The sequence below is a fragment of the Microcebus murinus genome, chromosome 5 (genome assembly GCF_040939455.1).
Source record: "Microcebus murinus isolate Inina chromosome 5, M.murinus_Inina_mat1.0, whole genome shotgun sequence".
In the NCBI taxonomy this organism is placed as follows: domain Eukaryota; kingdom Metazoa; phylum Chordata; class Mammalia; order Primates; family Cheirogaleidae; genus Microcebus; species Microcebus murinus.
In genome coordinates, this window is record NC_134108.1 from 87,903,189 (window position 1) to 87,926,597 (window position 23,409).

Sequence of the window (23,409 nt, forward strand, 5' to 3'; positions counted from 1 at the left end):
TGATGAAATTGTTGAATTTTAGGTAAACAGGCTGTTAGCAGAGGCTTGTAAGCAGGAACTAATATGATCAAGTTTGATTTTCAGGAAGCTGAAAGTGGCAGCAGTATATATTATTCTAGTCCTGGCATTTATTGACCTTGAGTCCATGCCGTAGATCTGGTTGCCCTTTCGCACCTATACCAGGCATAGTCTTGTCCGTGGTTAGGCACGAATAGGTCCTAGTGGCGTTTGCTTCTCAGTCTGGTTGCCTGATGAACAGCCTGATCCATCTGTTGGAAGGGAAGCACTCCCTGTCACATTATTAAGGGCCAAATGGATCTGTCTGCTGCCACTGTGTCCCCGGCGGGCAGCACCGACACAACTCTGCAAGACCTTCTTCAGCAGCCTTTGTAGTCTTTTATTGTGTTCTTGTTTTCCCCTGCTCTGGCTTAGTCACTCCACTTCAGCACCCTGGGTCAGAGCTCTTTTGTTACCCTACTGCTGCCTCCTCCACAAACATGTCTGGTTGCACAAGATGTTCTCCCGAAATTGATATCCCGCCTCTAAATTTCCTCTTAGAAACAGGCATTTGGCCTGTTGCTCCCTGCCAACTGGGACTCACTAGTGTTTGCTTTTCCATTATTGGTTGGCAGTGACAGCTTGCCCTTTCAGCATTATAAGGCTCAGAAGCGATTCTGGCAATATCTATCAGGTTAAAGATTACTTTACTGAGTTCCCCTTGCCCCCAGCTCACTAGCTGTCTTCATATCTTAATTGGTTCGTAGATTTCTTTTCAGCACCCCTTTCTTCCTGGGCCCTGTTCCAAACTCAAAAGATGCCCCACTCAGACTTCATTAAGCCTTTTCTTCCTGAGGATGCCTCTTCTTGAAATGGTAAACAAGAGCCAGCTACCTTAAGAACCAGCATGCTAAGTAAAATGATTTCAAAATACTGCCCACTTTTCCCATGTTCTTGACAAATTTGTTTTGCTTATTGTTTTAGTTGGCAGATATTCAGAGCATTTTAAATATTCCTTAATTCCAGGCTACGGAGCCTTCTTGGAAGTAGGCTTTGTCTATCTGCATTAGTGAAAATTGTTTCATGGACTTAATTTCAAGTAGCCTAAACATTATATTTCTTGGAAGAACATTATAAATGTCATAATTTATAGCAGAAGAGTTAAAATTATGAAGTATCACCTTATTATACCATAAGTATCCATGCCTCTGGGAACTCAGGAGGCTTGTAGTTCTTAGTGCTTGAGAAGGATTATCAAATGCTACATACAATTTCTGGAGTAGTAAATAAAATTATGTGTAGAAAGCACTCAGCACAGAACCTGGTATTTAGTGTGTGTTATTTATTATCTTTATTTCTGAATTCAACCTTTTATAAATAAGAAGACCAATGCCAATTAATTTTTTTTTCTAGTTCTAGAAGTTTGTTTGAGTTTTTTGTTTGTTTGTTTTGGTTTTACTTAAAGTTCAGAGACTTTACAGAGATATACCTTAGTGTGGGTCTTTTCAATCAAGAAATGAATTAAATGAGCCCTTTTAATCTGTAGACTATTTATTTATTTTTGTTTTTCCTTATGTTCTGTTTTCTCTTTGTGGAATTTACACAAGGAGAATATTAAAAAGCTATTATTTTCATATTAGCTTTCCTGGATCTGTCCTCCGCATCTCTGTTATTTTCCTTAAGATCTTTGTTTATTCATGGACTTTTCTTCACATTTAATCTTTCTGGACAAAACTTCTGATTTCAGTCATCTTCTACTTATTTTAATCTATTGATTTGTCTTGGTTTGAGTTCCCCTGGAAAAGGCACTCAAAGGCAAGATTGAATTATGTGAAGTTTATTTGGAAGGAGATCTCATGCCCAAGGAGAGGCATAAGGAAATAAAATAAGAAAATGAATGAAACCCAGAAAAGGTGAATTCTTAAGCAGGTTAAAACTGTGAGCAACTGGTACTTATCCCACAGGAGAACTCTGAGAAAAGAGAACATACAAACTAGCTTATCAGAGGGGTAAACAACCTTGGCTATCTGTACACCAACCCCTCCCCAAACTCACCCCAGTCACTAATTAAGAATTAGTAAAGGGGTTAATTCCCTATCCTTTCCTCCCTCCTATGTGCTTGTGGAGAGCTCAAGAGCTCAGGCCAGGGCAAGCTTTCAGGCAAAAAGACAAATACAATACTGGCTGCATGGAGATGGTAATGCAAAGTGGTATGGGCAGAGTATCAACAGCATCTGTTACCATTTGTTTCAATGGATGTTAGGAAATATAATTAAAAACAAAATCTTCTCCCAACCCAGAAATCCTCTCCACAAAGACAGTAGAGAAACACTTTTATCATTGAATGAGCATTAAACCTGAATGCGGTTGGAACAAATCGCAGGTAATCCCCTAAGAGATTGCAAATAAAGAAAAAGAAAAGGGGAACCCTTTTATCCTTTTATATAACCAAGCAAATACAACCCATTACGTATATGGGTTTTCAGGATAAACAAAAAGTGGACCTCAAGTAAGAGGATTTAATAATACTATTTGTCACTCACTTTACCTGGCAATTGGTGTGACCATCTGAATTAACTAATTGGCTATATCCAGAGGAAAAACAAACTTATCATATCTATATGACAGGAGAAACAAACAAACAAACAGCCTAGTGAGGTTAGATATCACATATTTGTAATCCCAGCCACTCAGAAGGCTTGGGCCCAGGAGTTCTGGTGTAGCCTGGGCTGCATGTTTATACACACCTGCCATGCCCAGTCTGTAAATAGAAAAAGAGAGGGAGGCAGAGAGATGCTTCCTGGGCCCTTGGGAAAGATGTTTCTAGGTCATAAAGCTGCCGAAAGACCTATCTAGTCTCCAGAAGAATTTATATACATTTCAAAGGGAGGAGAAAGCACTTATGATTACAAGTTTTCTAACATAAATGCTCTGAGAAAAAGAAGAGGAGGTAAATCTCTTATTTTTCAACAGGGAGAATTTAGCCTCTTATTTTTAATTTGTATTTACCCTAGCATGGGAAATCATATCTTTTAACACCATAAAATTTCCGTGCCTGCGTTTTATCTCCTTAGCTGCTTCCAAGAATGTTTTTATTCACGTGTTCATCTTTCTCTTACATTATGATTCTCTTACTCTTCTCTTATGATTCAATTGACATGTGTTCAAATGGCATGTGTTCCTATGTTCTCATTTTCCTCTTTACAGCTGTTAGTATTGGTTGTTATTTTCATTTCTTAGTTTAGATATATCTGTTGGAATTTAATAGTAATGAAGTTCTTTAAATGTGACAGGCAGAGAGTTTCTCCCCTTGCAGGCCTGTGGTGGGTCTCCTGAAACCCCTGCTCCTTGGTTTCCCTGATTTCTCCCAGCCTCCAAGGCTAGGTGTGCTCAGACTGTTTCTTGTTTTCTTTTCAGCTTTTGTGGTCAGGGAGAACCAGTGCACTCACACACCGTTTCCCAAGAAGTCCACAGATCTCTGTGAGCCTCATCTTTTCCAAGGCCCAGTCATTCTCTTCTTTCTGTATCTTTTCAATGGGTTCCAATGGTGTCTCCAAGTGCTTCCGTGGCCTCATGACAGTTCCCCTTATTGGGCCCTAACAAACCCATTTACATCCAGTTGGAATTGAGAAAGAAGAGGTTAGAGAAGCCCATTCAGATAATTGGGTTCCTGTATTTCTCTGATCCCACAGAATAAACATTTGTAAGAATCCTAATTACTAGACAACTGAAATGTAGGAACACAGCCCTATCTGCGTTCTCCCATTCACAGAGAGGACCCGTAAATCTTCCCATAGATTACATTGGGTCAAGATTAATTGCCTTCTTTTCCTTGAATAGTGAAACAGCCATTTTTATTTTATCAAGAAAATATTTTCACTGTTTTGCACAGCACCATTTCATTGTTTGAGGAGTTAGACCATCCTTGATGTAACCTAGATTACATGGTTTGAAGTTCACACCCTTTAGTAAACCCCCAAATTCCAAACTCAAGATAAGTAAACTCGTATTTGGCACTATCCATTTCTCTGTGTTCAAATTCCTGGACTGCTTTTTGCAGTATCACCCTTGGTTCCTTTGATCCTTTGGTGCTATGCCCTTCATGAATCTAGTGAGTGTTGGGTGGGTGCCCCAGTGCAAGGATTCCCTGTCCAGAGCTGACCATTTGCAGTATGCATGGCCTGAACCTGGAAGAATTCTTGCCACGTTCAGATCAAAGAGAGTAGGAATTTGGAAGGGAAGTGACAAGACTCTTTATGATCAAGACATTGCTTCTCAATTCACACATGTATGTACATCTGTTGGTACAAAAACCTTTTGTGTGCATAAATTTCGGGTAACTAATTTGCACTTGCTTAAAAGAATTTCCACATATGCCTTTATAAAGATGTCTTTAAATTGGGGATTCAGACAAATCCCATTCAGGCCAAGGTATAAATAATAAATGTGTGTTTATTTGAATTTCTTGATGGTGAAAGCTGTGCAGACAATAGACTTATTTATTTCTGAAGAGGATTTATGTTAAAAGGAAGTTCCCTGGGGCATTAAGAAGGAAAAGCCTGCAAAAAGCACTTTAGTAAATTATAACTCAGAGGATAAAATATGATGATAATAATTGCTAAAGCAAAAACCAATCTTGTACATACTGTATATCTTGCATTTTCAACTTTTTTATTATTGAGTTTATTCCTGTCACTGGAGGAGCTACTACTGGAAGATTAATTGTGATCTTGTGTGGGCTATATTAACTCTTTTGGTCCATATATAATTTATTATATTGTTTTGAATATGAAATACTATAATAATATTTAGTGTTAGTAATATTTGATTAGTGCCATGTTATTATTGTTATCACTATCCTCATTTTACAGGTGAAGAATTAGAAATCTGAAATTGTGAAGTTACTTGTCCAAGTTTACACCCAATTAAGTGGGGAAATGGGGATTTTTTTTAACCCTGGCCATCAAGAAACAGAAACTGGGCTGTTAACTACCATGACATATAACCTTTCAATGTGGTCCATGTAACATATTGCAGACAATAACCTTATGATTTATTTGAAAGGTACAAATTCAGGAAAGTACTCATGGTGCTGTGAACTGAATGTCTGTGTCCTTCAAAATTCATATGTTGACGCCCTAATCACCAATTGGATGGTGTTTGGAGGTGGGGCATTTGGGATGTAATTAGGTTCAGATGAAGTCATGAGGATGGAGCCCCATGATGGGATTAGTGCCCTTGTAAGAAGAGGGAAAAACCAGAGCCTTTTTTCTCTTCCCCCATGCAAGGAGGATACAACAATAAGGAGGTCGTTCTGCAAGCTAAGCAGAGAACCTTCACCAAGAACCAAATTAATGGGTACCCTTGATTCAGAATTTCTCAGTCTTCAGAACTGTGAGAAATAAGTATCTATTGATTTAGCCACTCAGTTTATAGTATTTTGTTACAGCAGCCTGAACACACTAAGATACATGGTGATGTTAATTTTTTCTTATCTTTCTAAAACACATGAGCTTTTTGGTTTAGAGTAATTTTCAAGTATATGTTCCCTTAAAGTTATACATTTAAATTAACTTAATAACTAAGCCAGTGTCAAACTGGTATACTCTTGCTTACATCAAAACAACATTTAATTTGAAACTTTTATAATTATATTCTTCCATGTGAATTTAATATGCATAATAAACATCCATTAACATAACAGTGTGGCTTTGGAGTAGGACAGACCAAATTCAAACCTCTTATTAACTTAATAACTGCAACCAAGTTACTTAGCTTGTCTAGAGAAAAACATTAACTTCTTCTGGGTGTTTATAGTTTGCCAGACACTGTACTTGCAATTTATATGCATTAACCCATTTCATCTTTACATGACAGGTCTAGAGTTTTCCTGTTTGTGAATTAAGAATCTAAAGTTTAAAAGTTAAACAGCTTGCCTCAAATATCACAGATATAAATATTACAGCTGTTAATTCAATTCTAGATTTCTTTGACTCTAAAATCTTTTTTCTTTCCCCTATATACTCTACTGCTTCCAAAGTCCACCCAAGGGTTCTATGAAGATTAAATTACATATGTATGTAAAATGTGTAGGGATTGCCATATTATAGATGCTTAAAGATAAACATGAAAAGTGGCCATTTATTTTCAGTTTTTCTGGCAATGTGTCATAGAAGACACTCTATTTAGAAAGTAGGATTTTATAATACCAAAGTTCTAAGTAGCAGAATGCCTGTGAAGGACAGTCACATGATAAAATGAACCTTAGGTGTGAAACTATTAGAATTCTAGAGGAAAATGTTGGAAATACTCTTCTAGACATTGGCCTGGGCAAAAAATTTATGAAGAAGACCCCAAAGGCAATCACAGCAGCAACAAAAATAAATAAATGGAACCTGATCAAATTAAAAAGCTTCTGCACAGCCAAAGAAACTGTCAAGAGAGCAAACAGCCCACAGAATGGGAGAAAATTTTCCCAAGCTACTCATCCAGGAAAGGGCTAATGACTAGAATCTATTTAGAACTCTGGAAAATCAGCAAGGAAAAATCAAACAACCCTATCAAAAAGTGGGCAAAGGACATGAACAGAAACTTTTCTAAAGAAGACAGAATAATGGCCAACAAACATATGAAAAAATACTGAACATCTCTAATCATCAGGGAAATGCAAATCAAAACCACAGTGAGATATCACTTATCTCCAGTGAGAATGGGCTTTATTAACAAGTCTCAAAACAGTAAATGTAGGCATGGATGTGGAGAGATAGGAACACTCCTACACTGCTGGTGGGACTGCAAACTAGTTCAACCTCTGAGGAAAGCAATATGGAGATACCTTAAAGCGATACAAGTGACTCTACCATTTGATCCAGCAATCCCATTCCTGGGCATCTATCCAAAAGAACAAAAGACACTATAAAAAAGACACCTGCACTAGAATGTTTATAACAGCACAATTCACAATTGCAAAGATGTGGAAACCACACAAGTGCCCATCAATACATGAGTGGATTAGTAAAATGTAGTATATGTATACCATGGAGTACTATTCAGCTATAAGAAACAACAGTGATATAGCACCCCTTGTATTTTCTTGGTTAGAGCTGGAACCCATTCTATTAAGTGAAGTATCCTAAGAATGGAAAAATAAGCACCAGATGTACTCACCAGCAAATTGGTATTAACGGATCAACACCTAGGTGGACATATAGGAATAACATATATTGGGTGTCAGGCAGGTGATGGAGGAGGGAATGGGTATATACATACATAATGAGTGTGATGAGTACCAACTGGGGGACGGACACGCTTGAAGCTCTGACTTGAGGGAAGAGGGGAGGCAAGGGCAATATATGTAACCTTAACATTTGTACCCCCATAATACGCTGAAAAAAATTTAAAAAAAAGGCTGAAAGAAACCAGAGACATCATCATGTCTAATGTTGTCAATTGTTCTTAGTTTGTTGCACTTGTACAACAATATCCTCTTACCTGGAATTTTTGTATATGAAGAGCTCCAAGTTGAATTGATATAGCTGAATGGATGGAGAAGGATAATTTCTAAGATACCTTTCTGGACCACCCCTGGCTCCCTATGACAACATTTCAAAATTACCTCTCAGGTTACCTCCTTTCCTTTCGAATGTGAAATAACTGAGGGCCACAAAAACAAAATATCTGCTATAGTTTGCACAATTAGTTCTTGTAAGGCATTGCTCCAAGGCTCTTTCCTAGACCTAGTGTTTCATATGAATGTCTATAGGGAAGCACTGGTTGGTTTTGCTCGTAGGAGTTTCAAGATACTTGTTTCTATACATAGAGAGTAGTATAAAAAAAATTACTTCAGCCTTTAAAATGGTGGTGGTTGTTGCTAACGTTATTATCATAAAATTTCCAATCATTGGGACCTTTCTCTTTGGACTCTACAGTAAAGGTTCCTGAAGTTGATTCTTGGATAAAAAAGGAAGCAGTGTATTTACACAGCTGTTTTATTCTCCTGAAATTGGAATAGTCTAATAATAGCTAGAACTGCTAGTGCCATAATCCAATAAGGTATCCGCTATAGAATGGACTAGGTAGAATGGACTATTGTGGAAAAAATTTACTTATTCTAACATTTTAATGAGCACTGCAATAGTCTTTTGGGTTACAAGCTTCTAGTACTTGTTTACTTATGCAGACTTTGTCCTTATAATTTCAGGACAAATATTAAGTACTTGATGTGGTACAAACTTTAATTGCATAGTTAAGTCATATTTGATTATAAAATGAATTATCACTGAATATGCATTTATATTTTGGGGAGGAAAACTTTTCCTATTTCAGCTTGGATCCAGTTGGTTTGAGGCTTAAAAATTAACTGACAATAGACAGATGAATAGAGAAAAAAAAAACAAGGTTTATTTGCACACATACCTGCCAGTTGCTCAGTAATGAATAGCTCATTGAATCACAAAAGATAAAAGTTTTTATATCAAAATGAAAGGGCAAAGGGTTTAGGGCTTCAATGGATAAAAGATTCCGATGAGGCTTGTTTACTAATTTTTTGGGATACCCTAGTGCCCAAGGTCGTTGCCTCCCTGGCTGGAGACCACCCTGGAGGATAGGGGAAGGTGGGTTGTGCCAGCTGACTCTGATAAAGCTCTTTTCTAGTAAGATTAGGAAAGTTTAGAAAAGATTTTTCTTCTGCATCTTACTTAGCTTAGATGTTTTCACTCTAAAATAATCTTTATGCTAAGTCTGGGGAGCCAGAGGGCTCCACATTTTCCCCATCTGAAATTTCCCTAGAAGTTTTACAAAAAGAAGCTATGTTGATTGCTGTGGGGAAAAGATTCAGGTTAGAAATTGTGAAGTGTAATATCTGCAAAGGGGAAATAGAGCACAGATTAGAATGTGGAAACAGACAGAAAAAAAAAAAGATTAATGGTTAAAGCAGACTGTAAACCCACTTTATAAGTACATAGGGTAGCCCATTGAGAATTCTAGATGTTGGGCTCACAACATCTTAAGTGAGAATGGTGGCAGTGGTAGGGCTATAGTTATGATTATTTTCTGGAGCAAAGCATGAAGGATGCAAATGTTCTGGTGAAATTTTTGAGTGGCCCAAACTGTTGTAGTAATGAATATCTTTTTTTTTTTTTTTTTTTTTTAGACAGAGTCTCACTCTGTTACCCAGGCTAGAGTGCTATGGTGTCAGCCTAGCTCACAGCACCCTCAAACTCCTGGGCTCAAGCAGTCCTCCTGCCTCAGCCTCCCAAGTAGCTGGGACTACAGGCATGCGCCACCATGCCTGGCTAATTTTTTCTACATATTTTCAGTTGGCCAATTAATTTATTTCTATTTCTTTTAGTAGAGATGGGGTCTCACTCTTGCTCAGACTGGTTTCGAACTCCTGACCTTGAGCTATCCTCCTGCCTCAGCCTCCCAGAGTGCTAGGATTACAGGTGTGAGCCACCACGCCCGACCAGTAATGAATCTTTTGATGATTGTATCATTGTTGAGATTCTGCTTACAGGGCTTTGGGACAAGGACAGTTTTAGTTTTCAGTGATGCCAAATAAGGAAGATGGGAGAAAATTTGAAACTGTTAATTACTGACAAAATATACAAAATAGCAGGACCTAGTTTACAAACAGATGACAGTAACTCAAAGACAATCAACAGGACTAGAATCTGATAACTCATAAGGGTGGGGTATAATTTTCCACTAAAACAAACTTTCTTTCTATAGTCAACCTAATTTTTGATAAATGATAATCAATGTAAGATTGTTCTTGCTGAAAAAACAAGTCTGGTTTCATTTTATTTGGCCTGATTATAACCTAAGTGAAGCAAGAATGGTAACTGAACACACAGGTCTTTTTAAGTTTTTATTGCTGGAACTTTTCATAAGGATTCTCAGATTGGACTTCTAAATGCCTTCTCAGAGGCTAGGAAGCCAAGCCAAGAACTCACCACCCTTCTTCACCTGCAGTAACTGTAGATTTTGGTGAATTCCTCTTTTCTCAGGGTCCCCAAAATATTCCAACGTTCCTGGGCCTTCCAGGAAGTGACCCTCCTTACTTATCTAGAAGTCTGGGAACCCTTTACTCTAGGTATCAGGCCAGTTTTTCCATGCGGGCTTTGTAAACATTGACTCTATAAAATCAACCTTAGTTCCTCAAAACTGTCTGATCACATATGATTTTATGTACTTCAATATCAAATATTACATTCCAATCAAAGCCTTTGGTATATGACCAATTCTTACAACAATGTCCTTTTTATTAGGTAGTTAGCAAGGGATCTCAGGTCTCCTAGGGACAAAAGTGGGTGCTGCTCTGATTCACCACACCCCCAAAATGGGCTTTCAGAGAGGCTCATGGGAGATCTGCATCTGAAATAAGACTCAGGTCATGTATCTCCCAACTGTCCAATCAAAGTGGTTCTATGGTGACGTTTGAACCATGGGAGGGCCCAATCTGGGCACTGTAAGACTAGACACAGGCCATAACCAGGCTCTCTTTACCCTTCCTTTAGCTCTCCCTTTGCTGTGACAGTGGGTCCAGTAGTCATCTGTGGTGTACGTATCATGCTCTGTAAACCTTATCTTGCTCTTGCTCTATCCTATCTTTCTCTCCTCAATAAACCTCATTTTCGTGCTTGCTTTACTTGGTGTGTCTGGTCATTCTTCGGCCATGAGTGCACCAAGAACTGACATTTCAGACTGAAACTTGAGGCTTTTACAAGGAAGACAGATAATTATTAAACTGATGGAAATAATTCTATTGCCATGGAAATAAAAATATTCAATAAGAATTTCCAAATTCTGGAGTATCGTGTGAGGAGTAAAAAGATAAATGCTTCAGTTCTGTTTATAAAAGTGTAATCTATTAAATTGTTATGAATTATAGGTAGCTAGAGAAAAGAGGAAAAGGTTTCTTATATCCCCAAAATTGAACATTAAAGAACCAGCAGTGTTTCAAACAAAGACCATAAAAAATTATAATCATCCTTTATCAGTCTGCTGAGGCCCATATAATAAATTCTTGTTCTTCTTAATTTTATGAGGAGTTTTATGAACCCCTCAGCTTCTCCTCTAGAGTTCTGAAAATCCTTACTCAGAGAAGTGGGATGACCTTAAAATTATTTGAACAATGACATAGAAAGGCTGTATCCCAGAGTACCTGTCATAGTCCTTTCCATGGATTTCAAAGGGAGTCCCTATTTGTTGAAGACAAAGCATTCTGGCTAACTGATTTCAGGAGCTTTCAGGAAACTGTCAGAATAAGACAGTAGCTATCTGTGAGTGACAAAAACATTAAAATGGCCATAGTTAAAAATCTGAGGGAAGTTCATTTTAACATAATTGCCAAGGGAATTTGGTGTTTCTGTAGAATACAACTTTTAAATTATGGATTTATGACTGACAACATTATATCAGGCCACATCAGGGAGAGCAAAAACCTTGGCAAATTTCTAGAAACTTCATACAATTCTAAAATAATAAAATTTTACCCATGCAAATATAAGGAAGTTTAAGTAGCCCTTCTTATCCAACAACCTTCCCATGCAATTTAACATATCAAATAATATTTATTTATCAAATTTATTATTTTAGAATAACAAATATTTGGTTAATGTGAGAAGTCAGTCTAACATGTTAATAAAGATAGCTTCTCTAATTATATATTTAAGAATAGACTACATATATATATCATGTATGTTATCATATATTATGTGTACATCTAAATATTTAAAAGCTGATGAGTAAGTCATCACCTCAGTCACTTCTTTCTGGTGGTGGTGATGGTGGTGGGTGGCCTCACAAGATAATCTAGAAGAGCAAAACACCAGCATATGGAGGAGCACAAAGGAGAAATATAGAGTCTATATCACATCATGAATAATTTGTGGCATATTCTTTATAAAAATGCAAAAGCAGGTGGCTACTATTCCAAATTTGAGAAGATAGAAATGATTTCTTTCACCAAAACCCCCCTATAAAGAGCATTGTATGTTTACAAAATTCTTGAGCACACTGATTACGGAAGGAGATGTGATTCCACAGGGTCATTCCAAGTAGCAAATGATGATCACCACTGTGTCCTCTAAGGGTAGCAGGATCGATTAACTGATGTCCCCCTTTATTTTGTTGAGCTCCATAATTAGTTGGTCATGTCACTCTAGGAAATATCACTCAATTACTTTCTCACTCTGTTTAACAGAGGTGAAAATTATTTGAAATTCCCTAGGAAATTCCAAATTTAAGGAGAGACTAACACAAAAATAACCAGCTGAAATCAAAATCAAAATAAATTAAAATCAAAATAACCAGAAATCAACATAGGAAGTAATGAGAAAAGGACAGTATCAAGAGGCCTGCGATTGAACTACTCCTGTACTTATGCCCAAACCAAGCTGGCCCCAGAATGAACAAGCAGCTTGCATCCCAGCAGGACCCACAGAGAAAATAAATGTTTACTATACCTCATGGGTGTATTTCTGTGAAGTCAAGTGCTCCTTCTCCTCCCCAAACTAAGAATTGGGCACTAGGAAAAGTCCTTAAGTTCCCAGTTAGAGTTCGAAAGTGTGCTTAGAGAAGTAGAGAGTGGCTTCCAAGGCTGAAAGGGACTTTTCGGAGAGATTTGATGAGGTGAGCAGTGTATCTATAGGAAAGCAAGGACACCTTGCCTCTCTCATGGAGTCTTCATGTATTGAACCAGGGGTTCTCAAACTTTTTAAACAGGGAGCCAGTTCACTGTCCCTCAGACCGTTGAAGGCCCGGACTATAGTTTAAAAAAAAACTATGAACAAATTCCTATGCACACTGCACATATCTTATTTTGAAGTAAAAAAACAAACGGGCAAAAACACCCGCACATGGCCCATGGGCCATAGTTTGAGGACGCCTGGTTAGGCATTTCTATTCAGATAAACACATTAGCATGGGTTATGCAGTTAACTGACATGAAATCTATAGCAAATTTGCCTTTGTTTATCCAGTTTAGTTCTATTTGTGTCACTTTTCTATTTAATCTCCATATAAAACTAAGAATTACTTGTTTATTCATATCCTTTGAAATTTAGTGAAATAGCTACTGTAGTTTTACTAACAACTGTTGAGGGTAAGAAAGATAAAACATAATTAATATTATTTATGTTAACTTTTTAACCAAATTTTGCTTCTTTGAAATTCTAAAAAATGCAAATCTGGTTGCAAATTGAGTTGAGTTTGAATCCTAATTTTGCTGAAGCTACTTAAATCTTCTTACCTCAGTTTCCTAAACTGAAATATATGCAAACCGATTGTGGAATTAAAGATGATACGTATAAAATACTTAGCACACATTAACAAAATATATGTATCAAATATTAATTTGCCCTGCACCTGTACTGTATTAATCAGGCTTCAATAAGGGCTTAGACACAGTGCTATGAAAAATCTCTTCCAGTAGAAATGTATTGTTGGTTAAGCAGAAGTTATGTAGCTCCTGCAGAATCAATGCTACCATAATGTCAAACCATCATCCCTTTAATTTACCCCTATTGATCAAAATGAGGCAGCCAATGACAGAAAAGATGGGATATAAATCTTGATGATAATCTGGGCCAGTGGGAACATAGGTTGGGAGATAAGCCTTGGTTTTACATCTTTAGCTCACCTTTTATCACAAACAAGTAACCTTTTCATTTCTCAAAAAGTAGCTAGAAAGTCCTGGTTTTCTTAAAGAACACAGCGACAATCTTTCACTTATTATCTGCAAATTACACGTCAGACACAGGAAAAAATCCTTTTCTTCCAGAATGTAGTGATGAACATTAAAGAATTAATGGCATTTCTGTGATATATTTTCATGAGTTTAGCATTTTCATTTAGCTGATTAAAAAATCTGTTGTAGATGATAATTATGCCAGGTTTTTTTTTTTAAATCATTCAAACACTTTGAAAATGATTTTAAAATCTCTAAATGGCTTGTAGCAGATTTTTATTTCTCAAAGGGTTTATTTCTACTTAAGGAAAATTTGCTTAAATTATGCCTTTTTGTCATATTCTCAGTAAATTTTAAATCAATGCAAAATGAATGGATTTGTATTTCTAAAAATAACTTCTTTCACAGGAAGAAGAACTAAGGAAGAGTGGGGAAGCCAAATATGCCCACTTGAGTGATGAACTTCATGTATTAATTGAAGTGTTCGCTCCACCTGGGGAAGCTTATTCACGCATGAGTCATGCATTGGAAGAAATTAAAAAGTTCCTGGTTCCTGTAAGTGTTTTTCACTTTTTACAAAGATGTTTCTCATCAGTTTCTATTTTCAAATGTGCCTTTGATATTCACTGGCTTTTTAAAAGGAAACTCATATTGCAAACTAATTATCTAAAATAATATAGGATATGAAAAAACACTTAGCACAGGACCTGGTATGTTGTCACATAGTGATGGTTTGATAGCAGTATTTGTCTTCAATATATTACATGCCATGCTCCAGTTCATAGCCATGAAGAATAAAACAAACGTATAAACACAAATATATAACTGACGTTGCAGACTTTTTTCATGTATCTTAATCACTTGACATGTCTTGTTAATTTATAATTAATAGAAAAAAACATTTGCAGGCATGGTAGAAGAGGAAAGAGATTAAATATGTGATATTTAAAAGAAGTCAATGATATTATTTTAAAATATCAAATGTATTTTTATGTGATGATATGCCAGGTGCTGCCTCAGTATAAAACATAGTATAAAATAATCAATTTAATAGAGCAAGACATTTGCCAACTTCAAGCAAAAATTGGAAAAGTAAACTCACTGCATTAAGTGAAGGCAACAGAGAATGTTCACTTAGTAGGGCAGCAAATGCAGGGTTGCATTTCGAGTAGAATTCTTTATTGATTTTCTAAGAAATAGAGGATGTTAAATGAATGAGACTTTCCTGAAAGTTGACAATTTAGCATTCTAGGAAGAAGTTGTTCAAATAGAAATCTTGGCATCAGGCTCAGAGCTGGGAATAAGATAATTAGAAGAGAATGCTGAGTAAAGTTTTCTGGAGTGTCTGGCAGAGTCTTCAGTAGAGAAAGAGTAGCTAAGATTAATCTGCACAGTGAAGAAACAGTAGATTTCTAAACTAAGCAATAAATTCAGAAGAAATGGTGGATAAGTTTTGTTGATTGGCAGCAATTTTGACAGTGAGAGAAGAAAAAAAATCAGAGAATTTCCAGAATATAAAACCATTACAAGCTAGCCACATAATTTCTTTATATGTTCAGTTTAAAAATTAATTTCTATTAAGGCAAGGTAACACAATAATCCCAGACCAATCGGATTATTCTTTAACTTCACATGCACACAGAATTCTGCACAATTTATTATCTGGTGCTAACCCTATACACCTCCATAAATAGATCTCATATTTGTTAAGAATGAGTATACTATGATTTCTCTTCCTTTTGCCTTTAAACTAAAGGCCTACTGCTCTATTGAGTAAAAAAATTTACCATATTTAGCTCAGAACAGACTAGGACTGCTTACATTACTAACTCATTCCATGATTCTATAGACAAGTCATTTAAATTCTCAGAGCTTCAGCTTATTTATATTAAAAATGAAGATAATTATAATTGACCAACCTCTATCACAGTTATTGTAAATATTAAATGGAATAATGTATATGAAAGGCCTTAGAAAATTATAAAGTACTATATCAATCCATGTTTTTAATTTATTTTATTGTTATAGTAAATAGAAAGATCTAGGAATGAATTTCTACAGTAAAATATGTAACACAAAATGGTATTTCATTGGTACAAATATATTGGATCTACTCTGTAGGCTAGGTTAGCACTCCTTTATTATAAATGTCAGCAATACATCTCACTTGCTCACTTTTAAGACATCATGATAGTTGTAATCATTTCATTTTTATCTTCTCCATTGAGACATATATAGCCTGAGGGTAATCTTAGCAATGTCTCTCTTGGCCAACATTGTAACCTCATCATTTTGCATCATGCCTGGGACAATAAATATTTGATAGTATGACTGATGGAATGGGCCAACTAAAAGGTGCCAGGAGTAATGCAATGGGATAAAATAGTTGTCCTGGTCACATTTGGGAAACAGTATCTACAGCCAAGATGCACCATATGTACAGACCCAGATGAAAAATGAAAATCTTAACTTGGCTGATGTGATGACCTATCCCTGTCTGTCTCTGGGATTTCATCTCTGCATATCAACTGCTCACTCATTGTGTTCCAGACATGCTGGCTTTTGTTCATCCAACACTCTGGGCTCACTACTCATGAAGAGTCTTTGAGGATTCCTCTCCAAAGTATTGACATGGCTATCCCCTTGGCATTCAGATGTCAACTGGAATGTTGGCTTTGTTGGAAATTCTACCCCAAACACACAGTGTACAGTAGCTGCCTCTATTATCTTCAGTCACACAATCCTATTATATTTTGTTCACAATATCTCTAACCACCTTATTTAATATTTCAACTTATTGTCCCATTATACTCTAGACCTCTCCACTTATTTATTTTCCTTGTAGCTCTTATCACCTTCATATACACTCTCTCTTTCTCTTTCATTTTCTCTCTGTATGCATAAATATATATAAACTTATTTGTTCATATTGGTTTCCTATTAGACTAAATTAATAAATGTCATGAGGGCTATTCTGATATCTCTCTCAATGTTATGTTAGTAAATTTTGCCATCAATGAAAGTCCTTTTACCTGGTAAATTTTCCCCATTTGCTTTTCTTGGCTCAGCAGCAAGCAAAGGATGGTGGTATCTGTCTCTTTTGACCATCACCAGAACCACAAAAGGCAGAAATTTTTTTGTTATAGGAAATCACTTTGGGTCTCTTTTGATACCTGATACTAAAGTCCACAGAAATGCTAACAATATTTGTACACTAACATTTACAAATAGCATAGGTAAAGAATTATAATCAGTGAGAGGCATTCTGGAATAACACAGAAGGCTAATTAATGTAGGGTAGGGTAGGACTCTGGAATTCCACTGACATTTCCTTCCTCTACAAAATCGAGTGTCCTTCCATGGTAGATGTTTTTACCTTTCTTTATATCCTATAAGTTGTCCAAAATTTACCCAACTCACTCTATGTCCAGTGGTTCTAATCATCTAAGACTACCAACTTTAGAACATACAACTCCTTGTGAAATGTCTGAATGTTTTAGGATAAAGGAAAACAATCCAGTTTCAGCACTTTAAATGAATTGTTACAAACAAAAGAATTATTATCACTCTGGGGAAAATTCCCAGCTGGCTGGTCCCCATTCAGACACGATAGTCTTATCAAAACAAGTAGATCAGGTCAATAAGACCTCTTTAATTTGAACATTGCTAATTTTAAATCTCTAATGCTTTGAGGAGATGTTGTATTAGTATCCCTTGTATTTGCTGATTTTTCTTAAAAATACAGGCTAGGATTGTAAAATAAATTATTTGATAAATAACAACAAAAAGATATAAAATCCTAAACTAATACATACATCAATAATGTTAATGATCTCCCCTTCTTTTTATATTCTACAAAAAGTGAAACAAATATTGTCATTATTATATTTTATACTATTGCTTTCTTTTAGAGTTCACACACCAGGACTGCCACATACTGTTGTGTAGGTTGTGTAAGTTCAGTCTTATGCATCTCTGGGGGGGTGACAGTTACACGATAGTTTGTGAATAGTACTTCCTAGGACCCTGAGCACAGCTTCCCTTTTGCTAACCCTAGTCAGTCGGTTACCTCAAAATAATGACACTGTGTTTTATTTTTCTAAATCGGCTGAGTCTCACCTTTAATTAAATTTAATTAGTAAGCCTTAATGCTTGATTATTAACTCATGATTGAAACATACTCCATTGTCTCATAATTAGTAATTGTGAAGCATTTAGCAAAATTCTGCTCATTGAATGTGTGTTTATATATCCTTTCATTAAAAAAAGAAGAAGATGATGAAAGGAAGAGTTTCTACTCAAATAGGAAATCAGATTTAGGTCACAGGTAACCAATAGATTATGTTATTACCGGTTCCAATAGCTAAGTTACCAACTTAATTAAGAGCTCACAATACCCCTTTCTATTGAATCTTGTCATAGCCTCAGAAACTTCCCAACACAACATGCTTCGCAGCACTATAATATTATATTAGCAGAGTTGATAGAACTTGAAAAGTATTTATCATGCCTGCCTTGAATCTCTAATTATTATCACTAGAAGTTTGTGTAATTTAAATAAAAGATACATAACTTTTATATCTATGTAAAGAATGTGTGTGGGGGGGGTGTATCCTTCAGTAGTCTTACATATATGCTTTTAAGCCAATTCAACACAGAAAAAACATGGATCATTCCAGGTTATTTCTTTTCTGCATTAGATTGAGTATGTGCCTTAGTGACAGCTGTAATTCTTGAAATGGGACAGTTAGGGTATATTATTTCATTCCAAATTTGAGATGTCAGAAGCCCAAATCAGAAACCTACCAAGAGTCTGTCTGTGGAGGAAAAAGATAAAACCTTTTTTCTTCTTTATGGTAAGAAACAAATAGAGGATGTTCTTACCTTCTCTTCTTCAAACACTATGATCCTAAAGCTCTGAAATTGGAAAATGACACTAATTACTAATAGCAATCACGCAGGACTGTGAGTAGATGTAAGGAAAACAGGAAAGGAAAGCAAGGTGTTCTCAATCTAGGAGATGGGAAAAGATTTAGACTTTCATGTGCTGAAAAAATTTTTATAAAGTTTTGAAATATGCTAAATATAAAAATGTGTCCCTGAAGTTTATGTCATAATTTGAGAAAAAGTAAAAATTTGGTCAGTCTTTTTTGCAAGTGAATATGTAGAGAAAATAATGTATTCAGCAAAATCCCATCAGCCATTGACAAATGGCAAGACCTAAAAGGTAAGAGATGGCAGACACCTTTTGGCTGGCTGACAAGAGTTCATTATTTATAGCAAATGTCATACAAACGAGAATGATCAGTTACAGAATTAAAAAAAAAAAAAAAAAAAAAAAAAGCAAAGCTCAGTTCAGACAGGAAAGCAAATTCCATAACCTGGATATTATTCCTTTATTGTTGTGGTTGTTAAAAGCTTGCCAAGAGTATCCTCATATGGCTATCTTCAAAACCAGTTAATTCCCTTTTCTTTCTTATAATTAACCATATTCTAGTAATGTGGTAGCTAATGACAGTAAGCACAAAGCCACATGTATGGTTTTGTATGTAATTATTACATGCTCAGAAATGTTTCCTGTTGTGCTACAACACTATGATCAGATTCTGATTTTATCAGAAGACATTTATAACCATCTACTATTTATTTCTTACCTGATAACTTGTAATAGATAATTCAGGCATATTACTTAGAACAAAACCAAAATCACTGTTACTTCTTAGAACAGAACTAATAATAGTAAGAATTATTATTGTTGTTGTTGAAATCCAGGACCACTATAGTATTGCCAATTTATTGACATAACCTGGAAAACAAGTAAAAAAAAAAAATCAGTCAATAACTGAGTGTGATTTTTCTACAAACCCTAATATGAGTGTCTTCTACTTCTAGTGCAGATAATCAAATGCTTACTGTACAATGATGGGGCAACTTATGAACACAGAATTAGGATGTAAAAAAGTCTGCTTTCCACCCTATAAAACAATTTATCACTAATTATCTCTGGTCTTATTTGATGCTGGAGTTCTGAAGTCTCCAAGGCCTCTCTTTTCATGTGCTCTTATTATTGTTTAGATGCCCAGCATCGTATTTCTGTTTCTATTAGCAACTTGATTTCACCTTGATAAGTTATTTCTTCCCCAGTAGCTGACATTATAATCAAAAGAACTACTTTTGCAATTCCATGTGTAGTTCTTAACATGGAGGCCTAACATCTTTCTTAAAAAGTTATCTGTGTTATCAAAGATCTGTGGTTCCTAAGGGTACAGGTTTGATCTTCAAGGCAAGAATTCCACCTCTTAACTTTATCAGATTCTAGTACAAGAAAGGCCTCAGGAGATTAAATATGTATTTTGTAATATATTCAAAACATTTATTGAATGTTAATCCTGCACTTACACATATGTACATAATACATATATGTCAATGTGGACCTGCAAATAACTTTATAGATAAAAACACCTCAAAAAGACTTATTATTATTGAAGAATTGGTTTGAAAGAGGAATCAAGGGCAGAAAAGTGGCTCAGTAATCAGAGTATGTTAAATAAGGTGTATAACTTTTAACCAAGTCAAGAATTTGAAACAAAATAAATGGTAATAATTAATGCAACAAATATTTCTGGGCACCAAATATATGCCAGATACAATTCTAGGAATTTGTGTTACCTTAGCCACTAACCTCATAGAATTTAAGAACCAGAAAACTATTTCCAAAATTTCGAAGATAAAGGTTGTAAAGAATTGTATGAGAGATGTTGGAAATAGGAAACCAGATTGGCTAATAATATGTTTACATTAAGGATGGTGATAATGATAGAGCAGATAACACTGATCAAACAGAAAGTGATATTTCTAGAGTGAAGGAAAATCAATTGCTGGCAAAGACTACCACCCATGTAGGCCAGGATAAGTTATCCAATGAGACAGAGAGAGAGAAAGGGAAGGGGGACAGGGAGAAAGAGAGAGAGTTTGATTAGCTTCTTTCAAGGTGTTGATGACCCACACTCAAGGATTCTATTTTTCACTGAAAATATAAAAATGCACCAAGAAAAACTTACAGAGAATAGCATATTTTAAAATTGATCATTTTTGCAAAATTATGTATTCCTGAAATGTGTCTTCAACTTCTGTTCTAGCAATTAGTTCTTACTTTTTAAATAGCTAATTTTGCAGCTACATATGATAATAATACAATATGAGTTTATTTGGAATTGCCCTCCCTTGATTAACTGATCTCATTTTATTACTCTCAAGCTGTTTTCAGCAAGCTACAAGGGAACTTGTATTGATTACTCCATACAGTATTTAAACTAGATATCCAGGAAAGTTGGAAGAATCCCTATTCCTCCAAGAAATATATCTTCTATCTCATCTCTAACCTCTGTATTGTTTTGTTCCCTTCCCATTCATTCTAGCCAATCTCTATGATGTTGTGTATGTAAGGATGCAAGTACAACAATGCCTTAAAATACAAATACACATGGTTTGCTGCATGATCTATACTCAGTGTGGTATAAATAGGAATTGGTTTTATTTTTCTGCAACTACTGTCGTTCATTCTCTCTCTCTCTTCTCTGTCTCTCTGTCTCTCTCTTTGAGGCAGAGTTGTGGTTTGTTACTCAGGCTAGAGTGCAGTGGTGAGATCATAGTTCAGTGCAACCTCTAACTCCTGGTCTCAAGCAATCCTCCTGCCTCACCCTCCCTAATAGCTAGGACCACAGGGGTGCACCAAGGCACCTGGTTAATTTTTATTTTTTTATTGTTTGCAGAGATAGGGTCTCACTTTGAGGCCCAGACTGGTCTCAATCTGCTGAGCTCAAGCCATCCTCCTGCCTGGGCCTCCCAAAGTGCTAGGATTACAGGTGTGAGCCAGCACACTTAGCCTCTTCTTTTCTTATTCTTAATCACAACTTGAAAAAAATGACATAGTGTTCCCTTCGTTTTCTTATAAGAAATTGCCTACATTTCTTAATGTAGGCAATTCAGGTTTTAAGAAGCCTAGTTATTTTCAAATTGTAATTACCAATCCAATTCAAAGCTCTACTCCTCCCACAGGTTTCAGCCAAATATATGGCTTGTGGAGTAGCAGTGGGGACAGGGAGATAGTCTACTCATTCATCTCCTTCAACCTTCTACAGCTTTCTAGTGCTCTAAGAGCTTTGTGAATGGTCACAGAGAGTGGGATGGGAGGTGATAGGAAACTAGACTGAGAAAGGCTATAAGACTAGTCCTGTAAAAATTTGGTTGGTTTGTTTGCGTTGAGTCTTAATTTAAATATTTTCCTCTGATAGGATATATGGATGATAGACTAGCAGAATTGTTGCAGATCCTCAAAGGCCCATTTTCTTTCTTTCAGCTGAATAATCTCTTGCAAGTGCTCAAAGTTCTCATGGTGCAGTATTTCCTCCCAGGGATCTCTAGATGCTATTCTACTTCCTCTCTGCTTCCAGTATTGCAGATGAGCTCTGACCTATGTACTTAACTTGGTCTTTCTCTTTGAGAGATGTAAGATCATTTTACCTTACCCTTTGAGTTCAAGCATTTTACCAAGATATGCTCACGTTTTTGCTCTTTTCTCATTAGCCCATCTGGAAATAAAATGATAGAATTGTTTAAAATGTGTTTGGAAGGGACTGAAAGTATGCAGTCATTTTGAAAGAATCATATCTTCTTGTCACTAATTTATTCATGCAACAAGAAACTTCAAACTTCATTCTCCAAATGACCCAGTCAAGTAACATGGGATTGAAATGATGAATTATTGATGTATGATGGTAGTAATAGTGACTTTTTTAAATATGAATTGTGGTTTATTGATGTAATAGAATTCATGCAATATAATAATGCACAATATAAAGAAAGGTAGAAATTATGTATATACACAGTAATGTGAGAGAATTTTTCAAACATATTGATAAGCAAAAGAGCCAATCACAAAATAACACATACTGTGTGATATTATATAAACTTTAAGAAAAAACAAAATTATTTTATTTAATAAAAGTCAGAATAGTGTTTATCCCCAGAAAGTTCCTCAATCCCTGTAGAGTCAATACCCTACTAGAAATAATGATGTCTTTGATTAATTAGTCACTAGGACTATATGCTACCATACATGTATAAAGAAAATGATTACTTATGGTATATCTATTACATAATTGGTCAGTTATGATTTTTGAAAACATTTACTTTTAGATCGCTGCCTTTTCTCAGATATCCTTTGTTCACTTTCTTCATTATCTCTTCTGAAGTTTACAATTTTAAGGTTGGGCTGTTACAATATCAAAATTTTAGTTGCTCTCTTGTAACAAAAATAAAATCATAAAATTTTAAGAGATTCTGTGTGATTGTTTCAATGACATTGCTCATCCAGGATCTACTTTCTCCAACTAGTATTTATCTTTGCTTAGTTCTCAATGAATTTTGAACACACAGATTCTTGTAATAATTTCACCCAATCTCACTGGTCTTGTCTGTTACCCAGGGCACACTACAGGGATAGAAAACATCATCAATATTAGCATATTTTTTCAAGATGTGAAAAAATGTGCTATTACCTCTCTTCTGCCCTTTTCTTCTTATCCCTAATCTACTCATTTAAGGAATCTGCAAATCTTCAGAAAAATAATTTATAAGCAATTTATAAGCAAGGACGGGTATCAGAATCAGAGGGAAATTATTTTAAAAGTGAACGAAACTCTTACAAGTAGAAAGTGTAT

At 35.7% G+C, this 23,409-nt stretch overlaps 1 protein-coding gene across 2 annotated transcripts in view; it reads left to right on the top strand.

The window, feature by feature from the left end:
* The window catches only part of KHDRBS2 (KH RNA binding domain containing, signal transduction associated 2), a 533,034-nt gene that overhangs the window by 257,982 nt on the left and 251,643 nt on the right, over positions 1–23,409 (top strand). For both annotated transcript variants that reach the window (XR_012919310.1, XM_076003252.1), the window contains exon 4: positions 14,096–14,242. Coding sequence is in view for 1 of the 2 variants with exons in the window: in XM_076003252.1 (XP_075859367.1) it covers positions 14,096–14,242 (147 nt within the window). In the remaining variant the exon portion in view is untranslated. The remainder of the gene's footprint in view (positions 1–14,095; positions 14,243–23,409) is intronic.